The following is a 17425-nucleotide window of genomic DNA, read 5'->3' on the forward strand; positions in this document are numbered from 1 at the left end:
AGGAGCATATTTTTTTAAAAAAAATTTACTACATCTAATTTGTTTATAATAATTAATAAAAATTAACAAGAGGAACAAATACTTAATTTTGAAAGAAAATAATTGCATTTTTCTGTCCCTGAATATTTACTTATAACATTTTTAGTTCCTAAATATAAAAAAATGTGACATATTTAGTCCCTGTTGTTAACATTAACTAAAAAGTTAATGGCGAAGATTAACTTGTCAAACTTTCAGATTTTATGGACCAAAAGTGCTATATTTAAATTTTATTTTGTCTTTTTTTATTACTATATGCCTACAAACTTTATAATCATGAAATTCTAATATAGGAAAAAATTCATAGTAAATTTTTAAGTCAATCAATCGAGTTTATTTTTTAAAAATAATTTTTCTGAATATTTATAGATTTTATATTAAAAAAATGATTTTAATAGAATGGTATGGATATTCACGCACTTAATTATAAATAAATTTGAATACTTTCAAATCATTTGTGTAAATTTATTTTCAAAATGTGCAATTTTTTTTCATTAATATAGTTATAAAAATAACAAGATAAATAACTCCATAATGTAGAATTATTTTATAATCTCATTCTTGTCATAATATTTTTAGTCTTTGAATATTTTAATGCAGTACTTTAGTAATGTTTTTTGAAGTTTAAGGATCAAATTGTTAAAGTTAAATGTTCAGGTATCGAAAATGTATTGACATGAAAATATGGAGACTAAAATCATCACTTTCCTAACTTTGGCTTTTGTTGAGTCATCTTATTTGACCTCTCCTATGATTTTCTCTCTTTCTTTCTTATAAAGAAAACCTTTTTCTTCGTTTTGTCTTTTCTCAACTGTTTTTTTAAGAACAGTCTCATATTTTAGCTTCTACAACAATCTTTTTTTTTTTCAAATAATAATAATAAGAATGATGTACATTTCATTCATAGCCATGTAACTTTCGTACTACAAATATTTGGAAATATATCAAGTAAGGGTAAATAATATATATATATATATCAAGCTATAATACCAACCAAATGATAAAACAATTGGAGGCGATCATTGTGTTCTGTATGCAAAATAATGATCAAGAGACATCTAAATCCAAAATAAAGAGGAACCCTTACAACAAGGATTCATACTCAGCACACTCGCTCCCTTCACTAACCGTACGAGAAGACGTTTCAGTTTTTTTCTGAACACTGCACTCGAATCAGTACCGACACAGCTCAAGGACAAAAAAAAAAAAAGGGTACCAAACTCGTCTGGTCAACTATACCTCGTCACGAACCAGGATTCAGGCGCCCCAACACAGGAAAAATAGTTACTGATGTCTAAATGAGACCGACAAAAAGTGATGGCAATTAAACTGCGTGTGATTTTGCATTACCAAAACAAAACTCAAAAAAGATGTCTAGAATCAAAGATCAAGTGTTAATATGCCGACAATTTAAGAAACGAAAATAACACAGCAAACCAGTCAAAGAAAATGCTCCACGGAGATCACATGAAAAGACATAAATATACATAGTGCATAAACTTCAATAACATTTTGATACAATAACTCCATTATTTCAAGTTCGAGCTGCATAGAAACGGTGGGGAGCAGACGAATCTTATTTGCCACCTAAGGTAGGGAACTGTCCTTTATCTTCTATTGAAGGTGCTTTAAAGTTGCTCGAGTCACTGGCTCCGCCGTAGCCTCCTCTAGGGCCGCGACCACGCCCTCGTCCACGACCACCAGAACTGTAGTAACTTTGGCCCTCGGGAGGCTTCAAGAACTCGTTGATGCTGACAGACTGAATCATTGCAAATAGTATCAGAATTTGTTGGACCTCGTCACCGAAAATCCAGCTATGATGACAGAACACAAAAATAACGAATGGGAATTAGTGTTACGGATGACCGTGCATTAAAATGCATGCCATTGTCAACACCGCCCTACTCAATCCCCGATCATTTTCATTCTCTTTTCTCATTCTTCTTTTTCGATTTTCTTCTCTGTTTTTCCTTCACCACTCTCAGATCTCTCATTCTTTCCCATCTCATCAAATCACACAATACTACATCGTAGTTTCACTTTCGTGATCAAATGCTGGTATATATATAATTATTGAGTAAGCAATACATACATAGTTTAGTAGAGGGTAAAGATTGTATGTGCAACTAAAAAAGTCGTCGTTGATGTTCTTAAATATTTTAGAAAATGTTAATCAACTATGTATATTAAAAATTTATTGTCAAGTGCCTTATTTCAATTCAATGGATGCTAAGGTCCAAGGCACAAATCAGCATTGAAAAATTAACAAGTTTGGCTCACATACAGAATGCAGTCACAAGAACTACACGGTATACAAACCCTGGCTTCACATACAGAACAAATTAGACAATTAGATACCTTCTTGGCCTTTTCTTCTTTCTCAGCTGACTCTTTTCTCTTATCTTTTTCAGAGCCCTGTAAACATTACTCATCAAATTTTAAACAAGGCCACAAAAGTGGTTTGCCACATCCATGAACTGTGACATTTCAAGAAAAGCAAAAATATATTGAGAAACTGGAAAAAATGAACTCTGGGAGAAGAGTAGGCCAATTCACCAATTTGACAAAAATGTCATCAGAAGTTTTCTTATTTGCAAGCTGCTTCATAGCTTGAAACTCTTTTGCATCAACCTTCCTTTCCTCAGATTTAAGAGCTTGAAGACCCTTCCTTTTCTCCTCCCGAACTTTCTCATACTCTTCAAGAGTCATTTCCTGCAGTTAGAAGGAAAGATTATTTCAAAATCAAGGTACCAAATCTGTGGCCATGTTCATCACGAAATTAACTAAACATTTGAACAAAATTATAAGATTTCCAAAGTGTGTTAACTATTTCTCTGAGTACTGTTACAAAATCAATTAACCATGACTAGAAAGGACCTATAACTGATGTGTTTGCTGTCATGCACAAGCTCGAGTTCACTAACTAAGGTTGTTGTGGATGTCAGGTAAGTCACAGGGCCAACTAATTAGAAACGAGTAGGCTAGCAAGACAAAACGTCACAAAGAGAAATCAACTCTCATATGCGACAAGCCTAATTCATATCAACCAACAAGTATAGTAGTGATTAAATTACCAAAAATCAAAATATCAAATCAAGGCAGGCTAATACAACAGCCCACATGGGATCAAACTGGTCCTTTCACAATGTAGTCTCTAACTCTCAAGGTCAAAGACTAACAGATGATCTTCTATGAGAAAATACCAACGCAAAATGCTTTTAAAAAACACACGTGCAAGAAAGAATCTGTAGTGGATAACAGCATGTGCTTGGTTTGTATGATGGAGCCCAATCAGACAGCTAATATGCTGACACCACTTACTAGAGAAGAAATCGTTGCCATGCGTGATTTCAACATTTCTCATTAAATAACAACAGACAAATATCATAATACACAAGATCACAACAATGTAAAAGAAATAAGTCGGTTATTTATATACACTCTGGGACTGAAATTTTATAGTACATGATGGATAAGAAAAGTAAGGAGCAAGGGAAATCACGATCGAGTCCTGATATGCAGTCTCAATACAAGTGTATATTACGGTTTTTAATCCAGCAGCAAATGTAAGTTTTCAACCACTTAATCATGAACTAAATAGAGTTTCTTTTAGTCTTTTTTTCTAGTTATACCTCGAAGAGCAACCCGATATTTGTTGTTTTCATAATTCCATGTGTAAATTAGATAAGAATCAATTTAATAGGGGAAGTAAGAGACTAGGACAGCACTTTCATGGAGCACAGAAGAATAAACAAAGAACTGAAATCAAAATGATTGAAATCAGTATATTATTGACAGACTTTTTACCTTGTCCTCAGGTTCCTTCTCCTCAACTTCATTTGAGGCAGCTTCCTTGTTTCCATCAGTTGCAGCATTCACCTCTCCTGGGGGCTTTTCAGCGTCCAGAATTTTCTCTCCTTCATTAGGAGCCTCTTCGACCACTCTAAAATAACAGGAAAGAAAACAGCAGAGTTGTACAAAAGTGGATAAAAGATAAGCAAATAAGAAAGCAATGCAAAGTCATCTCATCAGTGGAGACAAAATACTCACGAAACTGGTTCATCAATCTGTGTACCCCAGTTCCCTCGGCCAGATCCCTCACGTTTCAACTCGCCTCTGGCAAAAAATAAGGTCATATTGGAAATTAAAGTAAAAGATCCACAAAGGAACAGCCCAGAAAAAATAAGCCAGAAGACAACAAAAATCAGCATACCCACGCCCAGTTCCACTATGGCGATCAAATGCTCGACGAGGATGGTCGCGTTCACCTTCATCTTCCCCTCCATTGCTGAAACCACCTCGGCGGCCACCTCGAAAAGGGCCACGAGGTCCACCATAGCCACCACGCCTTCCAGAAGAAGCCCTACTATCAGCCTCGTCAGTTGCACCCTGAGCACCCGATATTGCCTTGTTTCCAGGTGAGTTGCTGGTGTTGGTTGCGTCCCCGTTGAACCCACTAACAGCACCACGACCGCGCCCATATCCACGTCCACGGCCACTGCTGCCCCCTCCTCGGCCAGATTCAGATTTTGCCTCTCTGACTGCTCGAGTAGGCAGAAAATAACGGAATAAACAGAGAGAAACTTAAAAAATGAAGTTCAAACTACATCAAGAAGGCTCACCTATTGTTACTTGAAAAAACTTACAGGCACATAAACAATCTTTACAAAACTTTAAATAATCATAACCAGAAAATATTTCAAACTTTATAATCGCAGAATCTCTATATCCTATCTAGTTTAATCCAATGCGCTAGCCTCTACAATCAATATCCATCAATATAGCCAGTAGATAACCAAATAATTTATTCAGGATGTTTCGGATGTGATATGAGTTCTTCTCGAATCAATAAATATTACGAACTGTGCCTCTAGCGTGGACCCAAGGTAGGTGCCATGTCAAAGCATGGACAGTTGAGCCATAAGATTCTAGAACACATCGATGATTCTGTGCAAAGAAATTCAATCGTACAGCATATGTTATACAGTTTAAAATCCACTCACTAGCATAAAAAATTAAAACATTCATTGGTGTACAAACTAATATGAATCGGCTAATTGAAATTCTTGCATTTCAAAGAGGGGCTAGAGCCTTTAGGGTGGGGAACACACACTTCACTCATGAGGTGTCGGGACAGGATACGCCTCAACAAATACAATTAATTGCAAGTAAAACTTTTCAGATTCACCGATGAGAAAATTAAAGATGCTGACATGATAACAAGACCCCAAATAATACGTCCACGTAACGACGCTAGGCTCCAAATGCTTTACTTCTTTTTCTTCCTATTTATCGTATACAAACACCATTAGCTCAAGTAAAACTGATAAAAAGAGACGGATGGAGTGAGCTAACCAGCTTCGGAAGGGGGGAGCGGCTTCGAGGGTAGCTTAGCTGGCGGAGGCACCGGCTTTTCAGGCGGCACAGAGGGTTTCTTCGGCTCGATCTTCTTCTGGTGGGCAGCAATCAACAAAGATGGGTCCTCCGTGTCATCGTCTTCCAGTAAATCAAATGGGTTCAGAGTCGCCATTGCTCCCCCACCCCAACGGAAACAGAAGCACAACTGGGATTTCGGATCTGTTGAGAAGATAAGCCGTTAATCCGACTCTTTATTCATTGCTAGGACTGATAAAGGTAATGGATCCATCCATAAACTTGAACCGAGAAGCGAAGGAAAGAGAGAGAGAGAGATGGAGGATTCGATGAAACCCTAGCCGCAATGGACAGCGTACGAAGAGGAGTGAGACTGGGGAAGATTTATGTAGCGCATACTTTAGGCTTTGTTTGGTATTGGCCCTAAACCCACGATTGGTGCATTTTTTTTACTACTCATTCTTTCCACCGTACCAATGAGCAACTGGTATTAAATGTGGTTAATTAAAATCACCTATATTAAGAAAATCCACATACACATTTTATTCCAAAAATGTCCTTTGTCATATCCAAAAATAAAAAACAATCCCAACTCTTTTTTTTTTATCTACCATGTTATCATCATATATTATATATCCTTATCTATCATTTATTTACTGATCATTCAATAATCATGTCATATTATGTATATATTTATATTGTAAGATATTATTATTATATTGTGATATATTGTATTTAATATATCATGAAATTGTGACAAAATGTATTGATTTTTATGAGGTATGATTTGATATATAAATATTGATTTACATATAGCGTCACTATAACTATAGAGTAGGTCTCTTGTGAGACGGTCTCACGAATTTTTATTTGTGAGACGGGTCAATCATACTGATATTCACAATAAAAAGTAATATTTTTTCATGGATAACCCAAATAAGATATCTGTTTCACAAAATACGACCCGTGAGACCATTTCATACAAATTTTTCCTATAACTATAATTATTATTACATTACAATGAAAAACATATACGTTATCTTATCTCTACCTTTTTTCCTCCCAATAGAAATATTTCAAATGCCTTTATTACTAAATTATCCTTTAAATCCAAAATCACTGTACTACCTAGTGTTTAACTTAAATTTACAACATCTTTTATATTCGATATCTGAAAGTAATTAAAGATGTATGCTTGAATTCTAATATGATGGATCGGAGGAGTCATTGGACCCATAGGTCCAACTTAGGTACATGCAGTCCATTGTCACACTTGAGTCCCAATAGATGTTAAGCCAAAGGTGTTGGTTGGGTTTCTAGTGAGAATAGGCAACCTCCGATCCAGAGTTAACATTGTTTTTTTCCCTAATTCCAAAGCTTTCTACAAAAGCAAGAGGGGAATATTAAATGGCCCACAAAACAAATTGCCAAAAACTTGGGTGAGACGGTCTCACGGGTCGTATTTTGTGAGACAGATATCTTATTTGAGTCATCCATGAAGAAAATATTACTTTTTATGCTTAGAATATTACTTTTTATTGTTAATATTGGTAGGATTGACCCGTCTCACAGATAAAGATTCGTGAGACTGTCTCACAAAAGACCTAATGAAACAAACTAACAGATTATTTTATGGTCAAAACAATAAAATACTTGGCTAATCATTTCAGTCGCTAAATTTATTGTTAGCTGAGTGAGTGAGTGTACCCAGCAGTTTAAAGACGTATGATTCATATATTTTAGTAACATGAATTTTTTAAAATATGTATACATACGAAATTTTCAAGTAATAGCCCTATATAAATTACTTTTGTCTGCGATAAAAACAAATTTTCAGAATCTTTATTTTTAATTTTTTTAAAAAAGGAAATATAAAATCTTAAAATAGAGATAAAATCACATGTAATGGTCCCTACACTATATCCCCATCTCCTTTCTGCTATTGCCACTCCGGCGCTACTTTTGACTTCCAAACTGTTATTATTAGTGTTTTGCTTTTTTTCTTACGGTCAATTTAAATTTTCAAAAATATTTTATATTTAGTGCCATCGCTTCATAATAAAATTTTATTCATTATTATTTGACATTCAACTCAAATATTTTAATAATTATATTATATTATACAAATTTTAATCATATGCAAAATAAACGCACCATTAATCTTTCGAAACAAGCCAGATAGTCTCCACTTACCCTTTGGTGTGGCCATAGCCAGTTCTATCTGTCCCCTTCTCCTTTTTCTCACGGTGAACACATGAATAAAGCCTCTTCGAACGAAGCAATAGAAATAATACGGAAAAAGAAATTCTGAAAAAGCAAAAGCGATAGCGATAGCGATAGCTGCAATCACCCTTCTGTACGAATACCCATTTTTTCCTACTATTATTAATCTCTTTTCCCTGCGATATTTCAAAATTCCAAGAAACTGCTCGACCTGTCGTCTACTTTTTTTTTCCTTTTCGCATGCTGCGTTTTCTCGAGCTCATTCTTTAGCAATTATTGGACATTTGTTTCCCTTCTGTGTTTCACTGTGATCGATTACTGTGTAGTGAGACCCAACGAGGAAGGTAAATACTTGCGTATGACTGCAGTTTGTTTGTTTAACGGGTTTTCTCAATTTCCACTTGTTAATGCTCTATTTGCTCGTGTTTTGCTTTTGGGCATTACTGCTGTTCTTTTTTAATATGGGTTTCTCGATTTTTCATAAAGAATGAAATTCCCAGATTTTGATGCTATGTTCTGATTCTTTTGGTTGTTTATTTATTGGGTTATGTTTCCAAACCGTTATGTTTACGTGGAATCTAAGTTATATCTATTCTTGCCTATGTGTAATTTTCTATTTTAAGGTATCGAAGCTTGATTTATGATTTATTATTAGAGTATGACAACGTAATGCGCAAGAAAGTTTAAAGTTCTGGTGATCGAGCTTGGGATCTTTTGTAATTTGTTTTGTCATTTTAAGCTGGTGAGTTTCTCGAGGATTCTGTCTATCGATTGCTTGTATATTTTTTTTCTACATAAAATTACTTACCTGTGGATATTTCATTTAATTTGGGTTTTAGAAGTGATATTTGTGTAAGTTGATTTTCTCCCAATTACAAGTTAATATCTACACCTGTTTCTTGTAGCTAGGCTTGGCACTCATTGTGGATTTTCTGCCTTTCTTTTTTATTATTCACAAGACCTTCAAAGTATTTGATAGTTGATTTTATAGATTTTCAAGGAGTATTTTGTTGATTGAAAATACCATTGCTTTATTAAGCTCCGTTCTCCATAATGTTAAGTATTTTATTTCTTAGTAGTTTAGTCAGTATTAGTTATTTTGATGAATAAACAAACCAATAGTAGATTTTACGGGAGTTTAATCCGTGAAGTGATTTCAGTACTATCGTTTCTTGTTTTGGCAGAGTAAATTAATGTAGAGATTCTTGTGATGATATATGCTTATCTGATATGGAAAGGATACCCGAATCCCTACAACTTCCCAGGCAGCTGCCTTTTGCGGCGAAGGTGAAGAGTCACCCCAATTTGTCCGGAAGAGACGAGGTTCAAAAACCTTCCCTGATGGTGGAATTTTCTGAGTTGGATTCACCTACTCCTGCCAAAGCAATGAAAGGGAAAATCTATTTGCAAGAGGATCAAGAACACATTCCAGGCATTCTTTCGTTTAACATCAGCGGCGATGCATTTGAAGATATCGGCTCTACTTCATTTCATGGTGTAAGTCATCCTCCTGAACCAGTCGACACTGATTTGATGAGACCTGTCTATTTACCAATTGGTCAGAACAATGGGGATGGAAAATATGTAGTTGAAAGTATGTCTGTAAAGGGCCCTTCTATGGAAGATTTTTCAATCAAGGTGTCGGGTACTAAACCGATCCCGCCTTCACCCACGGAGGTTGTAAGCAAAGAAGCTATCTATTTAGCTGCTGTATCGTACCCATTTTCAGTTCAACGTCTATCCCGAAATACCGAAGCAAACCCCCTCAGGTGTTCAGAGGATAAGGAATGTGTATGGGACACGTCATTACCTCCAAGTGGGAATGTTAGTCCACATAGTAGCGTTGATAGTTTCGGTGTTGCTACGGCTATGAGTATGGGAAATAGCTGCACTAGAACGTGTCAGAGCGATGGGATAATGAGTGATGGTATGCTTAGTGTGGACAGGAACTATGAGAGTACGAAAGAGAGCATTCTTGGGGATTCGCTCGAGAGTACTAAATCTAGCCTTAGTCGAGCAAGTGATAGCAGCGGACTAAGCGATGATAGTAACTGGAGTAACATTACGGGCAGCGCAAATAAGCCTCACAAGGGAAATGATCCTAGGTGGAAGGCTATCCTTGCTATTCGATCACGTGATGGTATTTTAGGCATGAGCCATTTCAGGTTAATGAAAAGACTCGGATGCGGGGATATTGGAAGTGTGTATCTTTCCGAGTTGAGTACAACTCAGTGTTTCTTTGCAATGAAGGTAATGGATAAGGCATCCCTTGCTAGCAGGAAGAAGTTGACAAGAGGCCAGACGGAACGAGAAATCTTGCAGTTACTTGATCATCCGTTCTTGCCAACATTGTACACACATTTTGAAACAGATAGATTTTCATGTTTGGTCATGGAATATTGTCCTGGAGGAGATCTTCATACCCTGAGGCAGAAACAACCTGGGAAACATTTTTCAGAATATGCTGCAAGGTAATCATTATGCGTTTAACCTCATAAAGTTGATAGTTTGTTCTCCTGTGAAATTTCTTTGCCATATGAGACACTGTGCATTTTGTTTCCTTTTTCTGAAATCTGCTGAACCAATGGGAATTGCAGACATGCTATGATTAGTGGTGACTGGTGAGCTCAATAACCAGGACCGGGACCAAGATTTCTGTTGTACCCAAATAAAACTTGAAAAATTATGGGCTCAAAGTTTCATTGTCTCGAGAATATTTTACTTCTCTTTTCATTTGAAGGGCGACTTGATAATTGCTCTTCTTTCGATAATGGTCCATCCATGCAGACTAACTGATTTTTTAGTTTTTATTTTTTGAATGAAGCGATGATATGAGATTAATTTATGATTCAAGTTTTGAGGTTTGCTAATTTTTTAATGTCAGCCCGTGTCAGCATAGATCACAAAGTTAAGATTCTTGGAACTGCTAGATATTACTTGTCTGGCTGTTCAAATCACCTTAAGTTATTCGAAGTCCAACTAAACTAGTTTTAAACATTTAAATTATTTAGATTTTACCAAGTCCTATTTCTGGAGTTTCTTAACATTTGAGAAACATGAAACCTACCCTATCGATTACGGTAATGAATTATTCATTCTTGGATCTCTTGATACACTCTCACTATGTAGGAATATCTTAACCTCAATTTAATGGATGCAGGTTTTATGCTGCAGAAGTTCTATTGGCACTCGAGTATCTTCACATGCTTGGAGTTGTCTATAGGGATCTGAAACCAGAAAATGTTCTAGTCCGTGAAGATGGCCACATTATGCTTTCAGATTTTGACCTTTCCCTGCGATGTGCTGTTTCACCAACCCTGATAAGAGCTTCTGCATTTGATTCCGACCCCTCCAAACGAGGGGTTGCGTTCTGTGTACAGCCAGCATGTATTGAGCCCACCTCAGCATGCATTCAGCCTTCATGTTTCCTTCCTCGGATCTTTCCCTCAAAAAATAAGAAAAGGTTTGGAAGGCCCCCAGCCGAGCCTGGGAAGACTTCTGGTACACTCCCCGAGCTAGTTGCAGAACCTACTGCTGCACGTTCCATGTCATTTGTTGGGACTCATGAGTACTTAGCACCCGAAATCATCAAGGGCGAGGGCCATGGCAGTGCAGTAGACTGGTGGACTTTCGGTGTGTTCTTACATGAACTACTCTATGGTAAAACACCATTCAAGGGTTCCGGAAATCGAGCCACTCTTTTCAATGTTGTAGGGCAGCAGCTCAAATTCACTGATTCGCCAGCTACCAGTTATGCAAGCCGGGATCTTATAAGAGGATTACTAGTTAAAGAACCGCAGCATAGGCTCGGTGTGAAAAGAGGAGCAACAGAAATAAAGCAGCACCCTTTCTTTGAAGGCATAAATTGGGCTCTGATACGTTGCAGCACGCCGCCAGAGGTGCCAAGACCAGTCGAGCCGGAGCATCCGGTGATGTCTGGGCAATTCCAGCCTGTCGATGTGGGCACTGGCAGCAAAACGATTGTAGGTGCAACAGAGATGAAATCTGGGGGTAAATTTCTGGATTTTGAGTTCTTTTAATTTATAAGTATAGGATTCTTGTTCTGTGTTTTTCTCTGTCAACTTGAGTTGTAAACCTCGAGATATTTGGTGATATATCTCAACCAATTAGGTGTGAAATTCAACGTTATTATATTCTTGATTTAGTAAACGATTGTGGAAATTGATTTTTGCATTTGGGAGACTGGCAACGGGGTTGTTGCACATAGAAAAATCAATTTATTAACATATGAATTTATCAAGAAAATAAGCAATAGAAACATATTTGTGCTGTATAACTCTTTTACTAGCAACCATTTTCATCAAAATTTTAAAAGTAGTGATTTAGTATATTTTGATACTATATAATATTATGATATTTGATTTTCATTTTTTTTATCAAATATAATTCCACTCCACTATAGTTAGACACAACTTCAGGCTTGACTTGTGGATGTCATAACAATGAGAAGTCAATATATTTTATTAGGTAATGGTTTATGACACAATTTTTTTCCTAGAATCTTTGCCAAACATTGGACAAAATAAGAATGTCTAATGAATTAATGTTTTATTTTCTGCGCCAAACGGTGTCTTAAAGTTGTATTATTTTGTCCCTTCAAATTATTAAAAAAAATTACACATTCAAACCACTGATATTAAAATTGGGTTATTTGCATGTACTTCCCAATATTTTATGCCTTATCACATGTATAGGGAAATGAATATCAAATACATGGAATCGAGGGGAGTTGGATGCAAGTTACTCATTAAAAATCGCATCAATTTGCACCGGTTCACTATATGTAGTTATTATTGATTTTACCAATTATTCAATTACTCCAAAAAAACAAAGGCAAAAACTTGTGTGAGACGATCTCACGAGTCGTATTTTGTGTGACAGATATCTTATTTGGATCATTCATAAAAAAATATTATTTTTTATGCTAAGAGTACTAGTTTTTATTGTGAATATCAGTAAGGTTGACCCATCTCACAGATAAATATTCGTGAGACTGTCTCACAAGATACCTACTCAAAAATAAACTTAAAGATCCAATATTTTAATATTGTTTGAAATTAATTATAAAACTAATACTTTATTTTACGAGTAAAATTCTAAAACAATATGTATGTTAAATTGTTGAAAATATAAGTTGATCACAAAAAAAAATCTGAAACTCAAATACTTAGTCATTTGATTTTAAAAATGTTTCAAGTTTTTTGTCATATAGTTTTTACAAACATAATTTAAAAGTATCAATGAATTAATATTATTATGATAACACTTATAAGATATTTTGAGTTAACATTTAAAACCTATCAGCTCGTTTAAATAAACGACGAAGTGTTCGAGTTTATATTTTCTAAATAAAATATTGCATAAATATTTGTTCATAGTCATAGCAATATTTTCTATATTAAAATTTAATTTATGTGTCAAGATGTACCAGTTTAAATTAAATAATATATGTATTTTTTGACATAATAATATATGCATTAGTGGTACACACTTGCATTGATAATGGACGGATAAAGAGGGGATATTTTTAAATAAATAAATAAATTTTTTTTAGATATTAACACTGATAATTAGTTCTATTAAATTTATCGAAAATAATTTGTGGAGAAAAAATCGAAAATAAAAAACTTCTTTCAGATATTAATACTAATAATTATTTTTATTAAATGTATCGAAAAATAATTTAATAAAAAATTTATTTTAGATATTAATTAATACTAATAATTATTTCTATTAAATTTATCGAGAGATAATTTTGGGGGGGGTGGGGGGGGGGGGAATCCAAAATCCCTGGAGGGGACTTCGATTTAACTGTTGTTTTAATTGAGTTCAAGATTCTCTGTCTTTTGCCAAACAACCATATTGAACTTGTGAGGTTTGTTTCTGGGACACAAATTTTCTCTAATTCTCTTTTTATGTTTTTTTTTTTTTTTTTTGTAATTTCAATTCTTGATCATTCTTTTACGCTGTTCTTTTATTTCACAAGCTGTTTGTGAATATGCCCAAGAGATTATCTGTGAACTCTATTTAATTTTTTTCCTCGTTTCGAATTATTGGAAAGCAGCTGTAGGATTTTGCAATGGATTAAGCTCAACTTCCTTTATGTTTGGATGCTAATATTTTAGCACTGTTTGATCTCTCTACTTTTCCTTAGCTGATCGTTTTTAAGAATTATTTTGAAGTGCGTGTACGAAGATTGCATTTTGTTTGATCACTTGAAATGCCTTGTTGGATTTTGAGAATTATGGGCGTTCTTCACAAACTATGGGTAGTGGCCAAAAAGGGATCTTGCTCAGGTGAACTTAGATAGAAAGTAAATAATTTTATGTGTAATATTTTAAAAGGTTCAAGCTTACTCTCGACATGATCATATTGCTTCCAACTTTCACCCATTGATTCTCTTCCTTGAGGTTGCTACATGTTTCCCAAAAGATTTTATATTTTGAGACTGTTATTACAGACGTTTTGCACTCCACGTAAGAATTTTCTTGCTGCGGGGGAAGTGGTAAAAACTTGAAGCAACAATTGGTATATCGTGTTTATTTTATGTTTTTTTTATTTATTGCCCAGTATTAATTTCCAGTGTATCATGGATCGCTGGAGTGGAGTCTTGAAAGTTCAGTTGTATCCAAATAGCAGTACTTTCTACCGAATTGCAGCATCGCTCGGCCTCTCTTCTTCACCCAAAAACCTCGCTGTAAGTTCTTATAAGTTACAGGACAATGACTTTCGTTAACTTGTCCATATGACCAAACATAGTATTTTGGAGAGCTCAAAGTGGACCATAGAATGTGATTCTTATAAGTTGCATTCTTACTTGAGAGGCAAAACTAAAAATATTTAGACTTCTATATGGTGATATTGATTTTTTAACATGAGATAGGTACCTACTGGAAATGCGATATTCTTTAGTGGAGATCGAGTGGACTGGACTGGAAATCCAGTGATTGAGAGATTATCCGATCCTCTGAAAATTGCTGAAATTTTGGTTTCAAAGTTTGGGGGATCCATTAATGCTTATGTTGTCGAGGCATCCATTTTCAATGGCCCTTTCGCAGTTTTTAAGGATTTTATCCCGTCTGTTAATGAGAATGGAGAGCCAAAAACATATGATGCTACTGGATTCCCAGCTTCTACATCGCTGGTCCTGCTTTTGTCAAAGTTTCTTGGAGAGGTAGGGCTTGCAAGATTGCTTGAGATTTCATTTATCAAGAATTTCATATATTTACCTTTTGAAGTTATTGCTTGCGTCCATAATGAATGATCGCAAGATTATGACTTTAAGCCAATGATTCTTTCATTGGAAAGGGTTGATGAGTTTCTTGACTTTGTGGACGATCATGGTTGGAAATTCCTTTTTTTTATTAACTACCTCTTTTTGGTCCCAAACTTGGAGGAAGTAGGAGAGTGAAACCTAATAAGCTATATTTTGCATACCTCGATCTGTTTCTTCAGCTACACTGATTGGGTATTGCCACATGCCAAATTGTCTAAAATGCTTATTGGGGGATTGTATTTGTGATGTATCTCTTGATAATAAACTGTTAGTGTCGCAGATAATGTACTCCCTAGTGTTGTTAATTATATGGATAACATCAATACACCTACTATGCAACGAAACTACAAGAACTGTGTATATCTTTATCTCACTTCGTCAGCAATCATATCATAAGATTCATGTTTCCTATCATCGCAGGCAAAGAATGCAATCTTGGGGAAACAGAAAGAGCCTTACCAGTCAGAAGCTTCTTCGTCATCTTCACACAAACCTGAGACAGCAATTCTTGGATTCAGCAAAGGAGGCATCATACTGAACCAGCTTTTAACCGAGTTTAGTTTTTATGAGACCCAAAAAAATACTGTGAGTGGAGGAGTAACTACCCAAGAAGACAGCTCTGTCATACCCACCTCAAAAGAAAGCCTCTTAAGCAGCATATCTGAGATTCATTATGTGGACGTCGGCTTAAACTCTAATGGAGCATATCTCACAGATAAAGATGTGATCGATAGAATTTCTGAATGTCTTTCTCGTAGAGCAACTGGAATCCGGTTTCTTTTTCATGGAACACCTAGACAATGGTCTGATGAGAGGAGGATTTGGATTCGAAAGGAGAAGGATGCGCTAAGTTCGTCTACTCAAAAGGGCAGCTGCTGCAAGGAAGGATATAGATAAGTTACTAATTCGCGAGAGATTATATTTTCCTAATAAGCTTCCTAATCTGCAAATGCATTTTGAAATAATTGAAGTTATGGATGTTAGTTGACTATAATGATGCACGTGAAAACATTTATGAATCGGCTTAACTACATGTTATATAATTGCTAGTTATATTTCAGATTTTACACTTCAGTTTTTGAAAAATCAATAATCCGAAAATCATAAAATCGCACACGTGTTCGTGAAAATCTTCGGACTCAAGAACTATGTCAAGCGTTTCTTGGTGATAACATTAAAAGAAGGAGAATTGAGCACATTGTGCAACCCTCCTTATCTTTCTCAAAACTGTAGTCAAAGCAAAGCCAAGAATCAAGCATTAGTAAGTACGTATATATAAATCGATTCTTTGTCCCCTCAATTTTCAACATCTCAAAATATAAATTTATTTTTTATTAATTGATTCCTTGCTTGAGTCAACAACCTTAAACGTCATAAGACACTCCAAATGTTTTTGCTTTCACTCGTCTTCCCAATACACACGTCTATTTCATAGCTCTTTTTTTAATCCGTTGACATATTCACCATGGGATTGTTCTTGAGCTTCATGGGAAAAGGGTAGAATTTGATTTCCTTAATTCTTTGTTAATCATTTATTTTCAGGGATGGAACAGATATGGGAGGATAAAAAAAACTCGATGAATTTCAAAAAATAAAACGTCATTTATCTGTATAATGTTATCTTAAATCAGAAATTCAAGTTTATCCTTGATTGGTTTTTTACGGCAATACTACTATATGTACTTAATGAAGAGAAAATTAATTTAAGCTGCAATGGAAAAAATTACATGTATTACAATAAATTTGAAAATGTACATAATTCAAGTCCGGTTGGATGTTACGACCCAATAACCATTACCTTTTTCGATTCAATGATTTTAGGTTTGCCAACAACACATATGCTAAGTTTGGTGATGGGAACACTCCACAAACAACTCATACAGAAAGATAAAAAGAATTTTGAGGAGTTCCATTTGGAAATTCTTGACATTTTCAAGTAAATTTTTTTTACAATAAACTTTTTTTAAAATGAATCAGCGGTAATATCAATTATCAAATATTAATGTTAAAGCCCTTTAAATTTTCAAATATTTTTTGAAATTTTGGTGGCAACATAAACGAAATATGTCCAACATTTCTTGAGTTGGCCTTGAATGCCTTTCAGCATCGTGAATGCAGCATTGCCAGGCAAACATTACGACGTTCCTTGACCAGACGAAGTTGAGGTCCATCTCTCCCCCCTGATCTCTATGTTTCTGTACATACGCTCAATCCAAGCTAGGCTTGAACTTGGATTTTACTGAAGTTGAGTCGAGCTCGAGTACCTTCTACTCAGACTCAAGCATTCATCAAACCACTTGAACACGAGCAATGATTATCTATTTTTTAACGCTTAGTTTATTTACTATTCTCTTTAAATCTTTAAGAAATTGCATATCTAAATAACCAACATTTGTGTTAGTTACCCTTGTTCTAAATGGATAGCAACTCCACCTGTTCAAACGCAGGCATGTTATGATGAATGGAAAGGAGCAGAAAACAAGTCAGAAAAAG

General features: G+C 35.2%; 3 protein-coding genes across 6 annotated transcripts; 2 read left to right on the forward strand and 1 right to left on the reverse strand.

Annotated features, from left to right (window-relative positions):
• Window positions 1-1357: 1357 nt before the first annotated feature.
• On the reverse strand, window positions 1358-5828 carry LOC142546845 (RGG repeats nuclear RNA binding protein A-like). Of its 2 annotated transcripts, none has more exons than XM_075654798.1 (7): window positions 5395-5826; window positions 4253-4580; window positions 4090-4155; window positions 3847-3982; window positions 2596-2751; window positions 2398-2454; window positions 1358-1798 (listed from the first exon to the last, which is right to left on the reverse strand). In XM_075654798.1, exons 1-7 carry the CDS (start codon window positions 5567-5569, stop codon window positions 1616-1618), a joined length of 1101 nt encoding a protein of 366 aa, XP_075510913.1. In that variant the 5' UTR covers window positions 5570-5826; the 3' UTR covers window positions 1358-1615. The 2 variants fall into 2 exon arrangements, with proteins under 2 accessions (XP_075510913.1, XP_075510914.1); XM_075654799.1 differs by having other exon boundaries at window positions 1583-1853; window positions 5395-5828.
• Window positions 5829-7640: 1812 nt separating this feature from the next.
• On the forward strand, window positions 7641-11805 carry LOC142546847 (serine/threonine-protein kinase D6PKL1-like). Of its 3 annotated transcripts, none has more exons than XM_075654802.1 (4): window positions 7641-7979; window positions 8291-8377; window positions 8820-10106; window positions 10796-11805. In XM_075654802.1, exons 3-4 carry the CDS (start codon window positions 8866-8868, stop codon window positions 11673-11675), a joined length of 2121 nt encoding a protein of 706 aa, XP_075510917.1. In that variant the 5' UTR covers window positions 7641-7979; window positions 8291-8377; window positions 8820-8865; the 3' UTR covers window positions 11676-11805. The 3 variants fall into 3 exon arrangements, with proteins under 3 accessions (XP_075510917.1, XP_075510916.1, XP_075510915.1); XM_075654801.1 differs by lacking the exon at window positions 8291-8377 and having other exon boundaries at window positions 10796-11700; window positions 11767-11805; XM_075654800.1 differs by lacking the exon at window positions 8291-8377.
• A 1627-nt stretch (window positions 11806-13432) lies between these two features.
• LOC142546849 (uncharacterized) lies at window positions 13433-15992 on the forward strand. The gene is given in 5 exon segments (XM_075654805.1): window positions 13433-13531; window positions 14227-14353; window positions 14540-14830; window positions 15353-15781; window positions 15783-15992. Coding segments are annotated over 4 exon segments (966 nt in total). The 5' UTR covers window positions 13433-13531; window positions 14227-14245; the 3' UTR covers window positions 15921-15992.
• Window positions 15993-17425: the final 1433 nt, after the last annotated feature.

Source organism: Primulina tabacum, chromosome 5 (assembly GCF_025594145.1).
Source record: "Primulina tabacum isolate GXHZ01 chromosome 5, ASM2559414v2, whole genome shotgun sequence".
Taxonomy (NCBI): domain Eukaryota; kingdom Viridiplantae; phylum Streptophyta; class Magnoliopsida; order Lamiales; family Gesneriaceae; genus Primulina; species Primulina tabacum.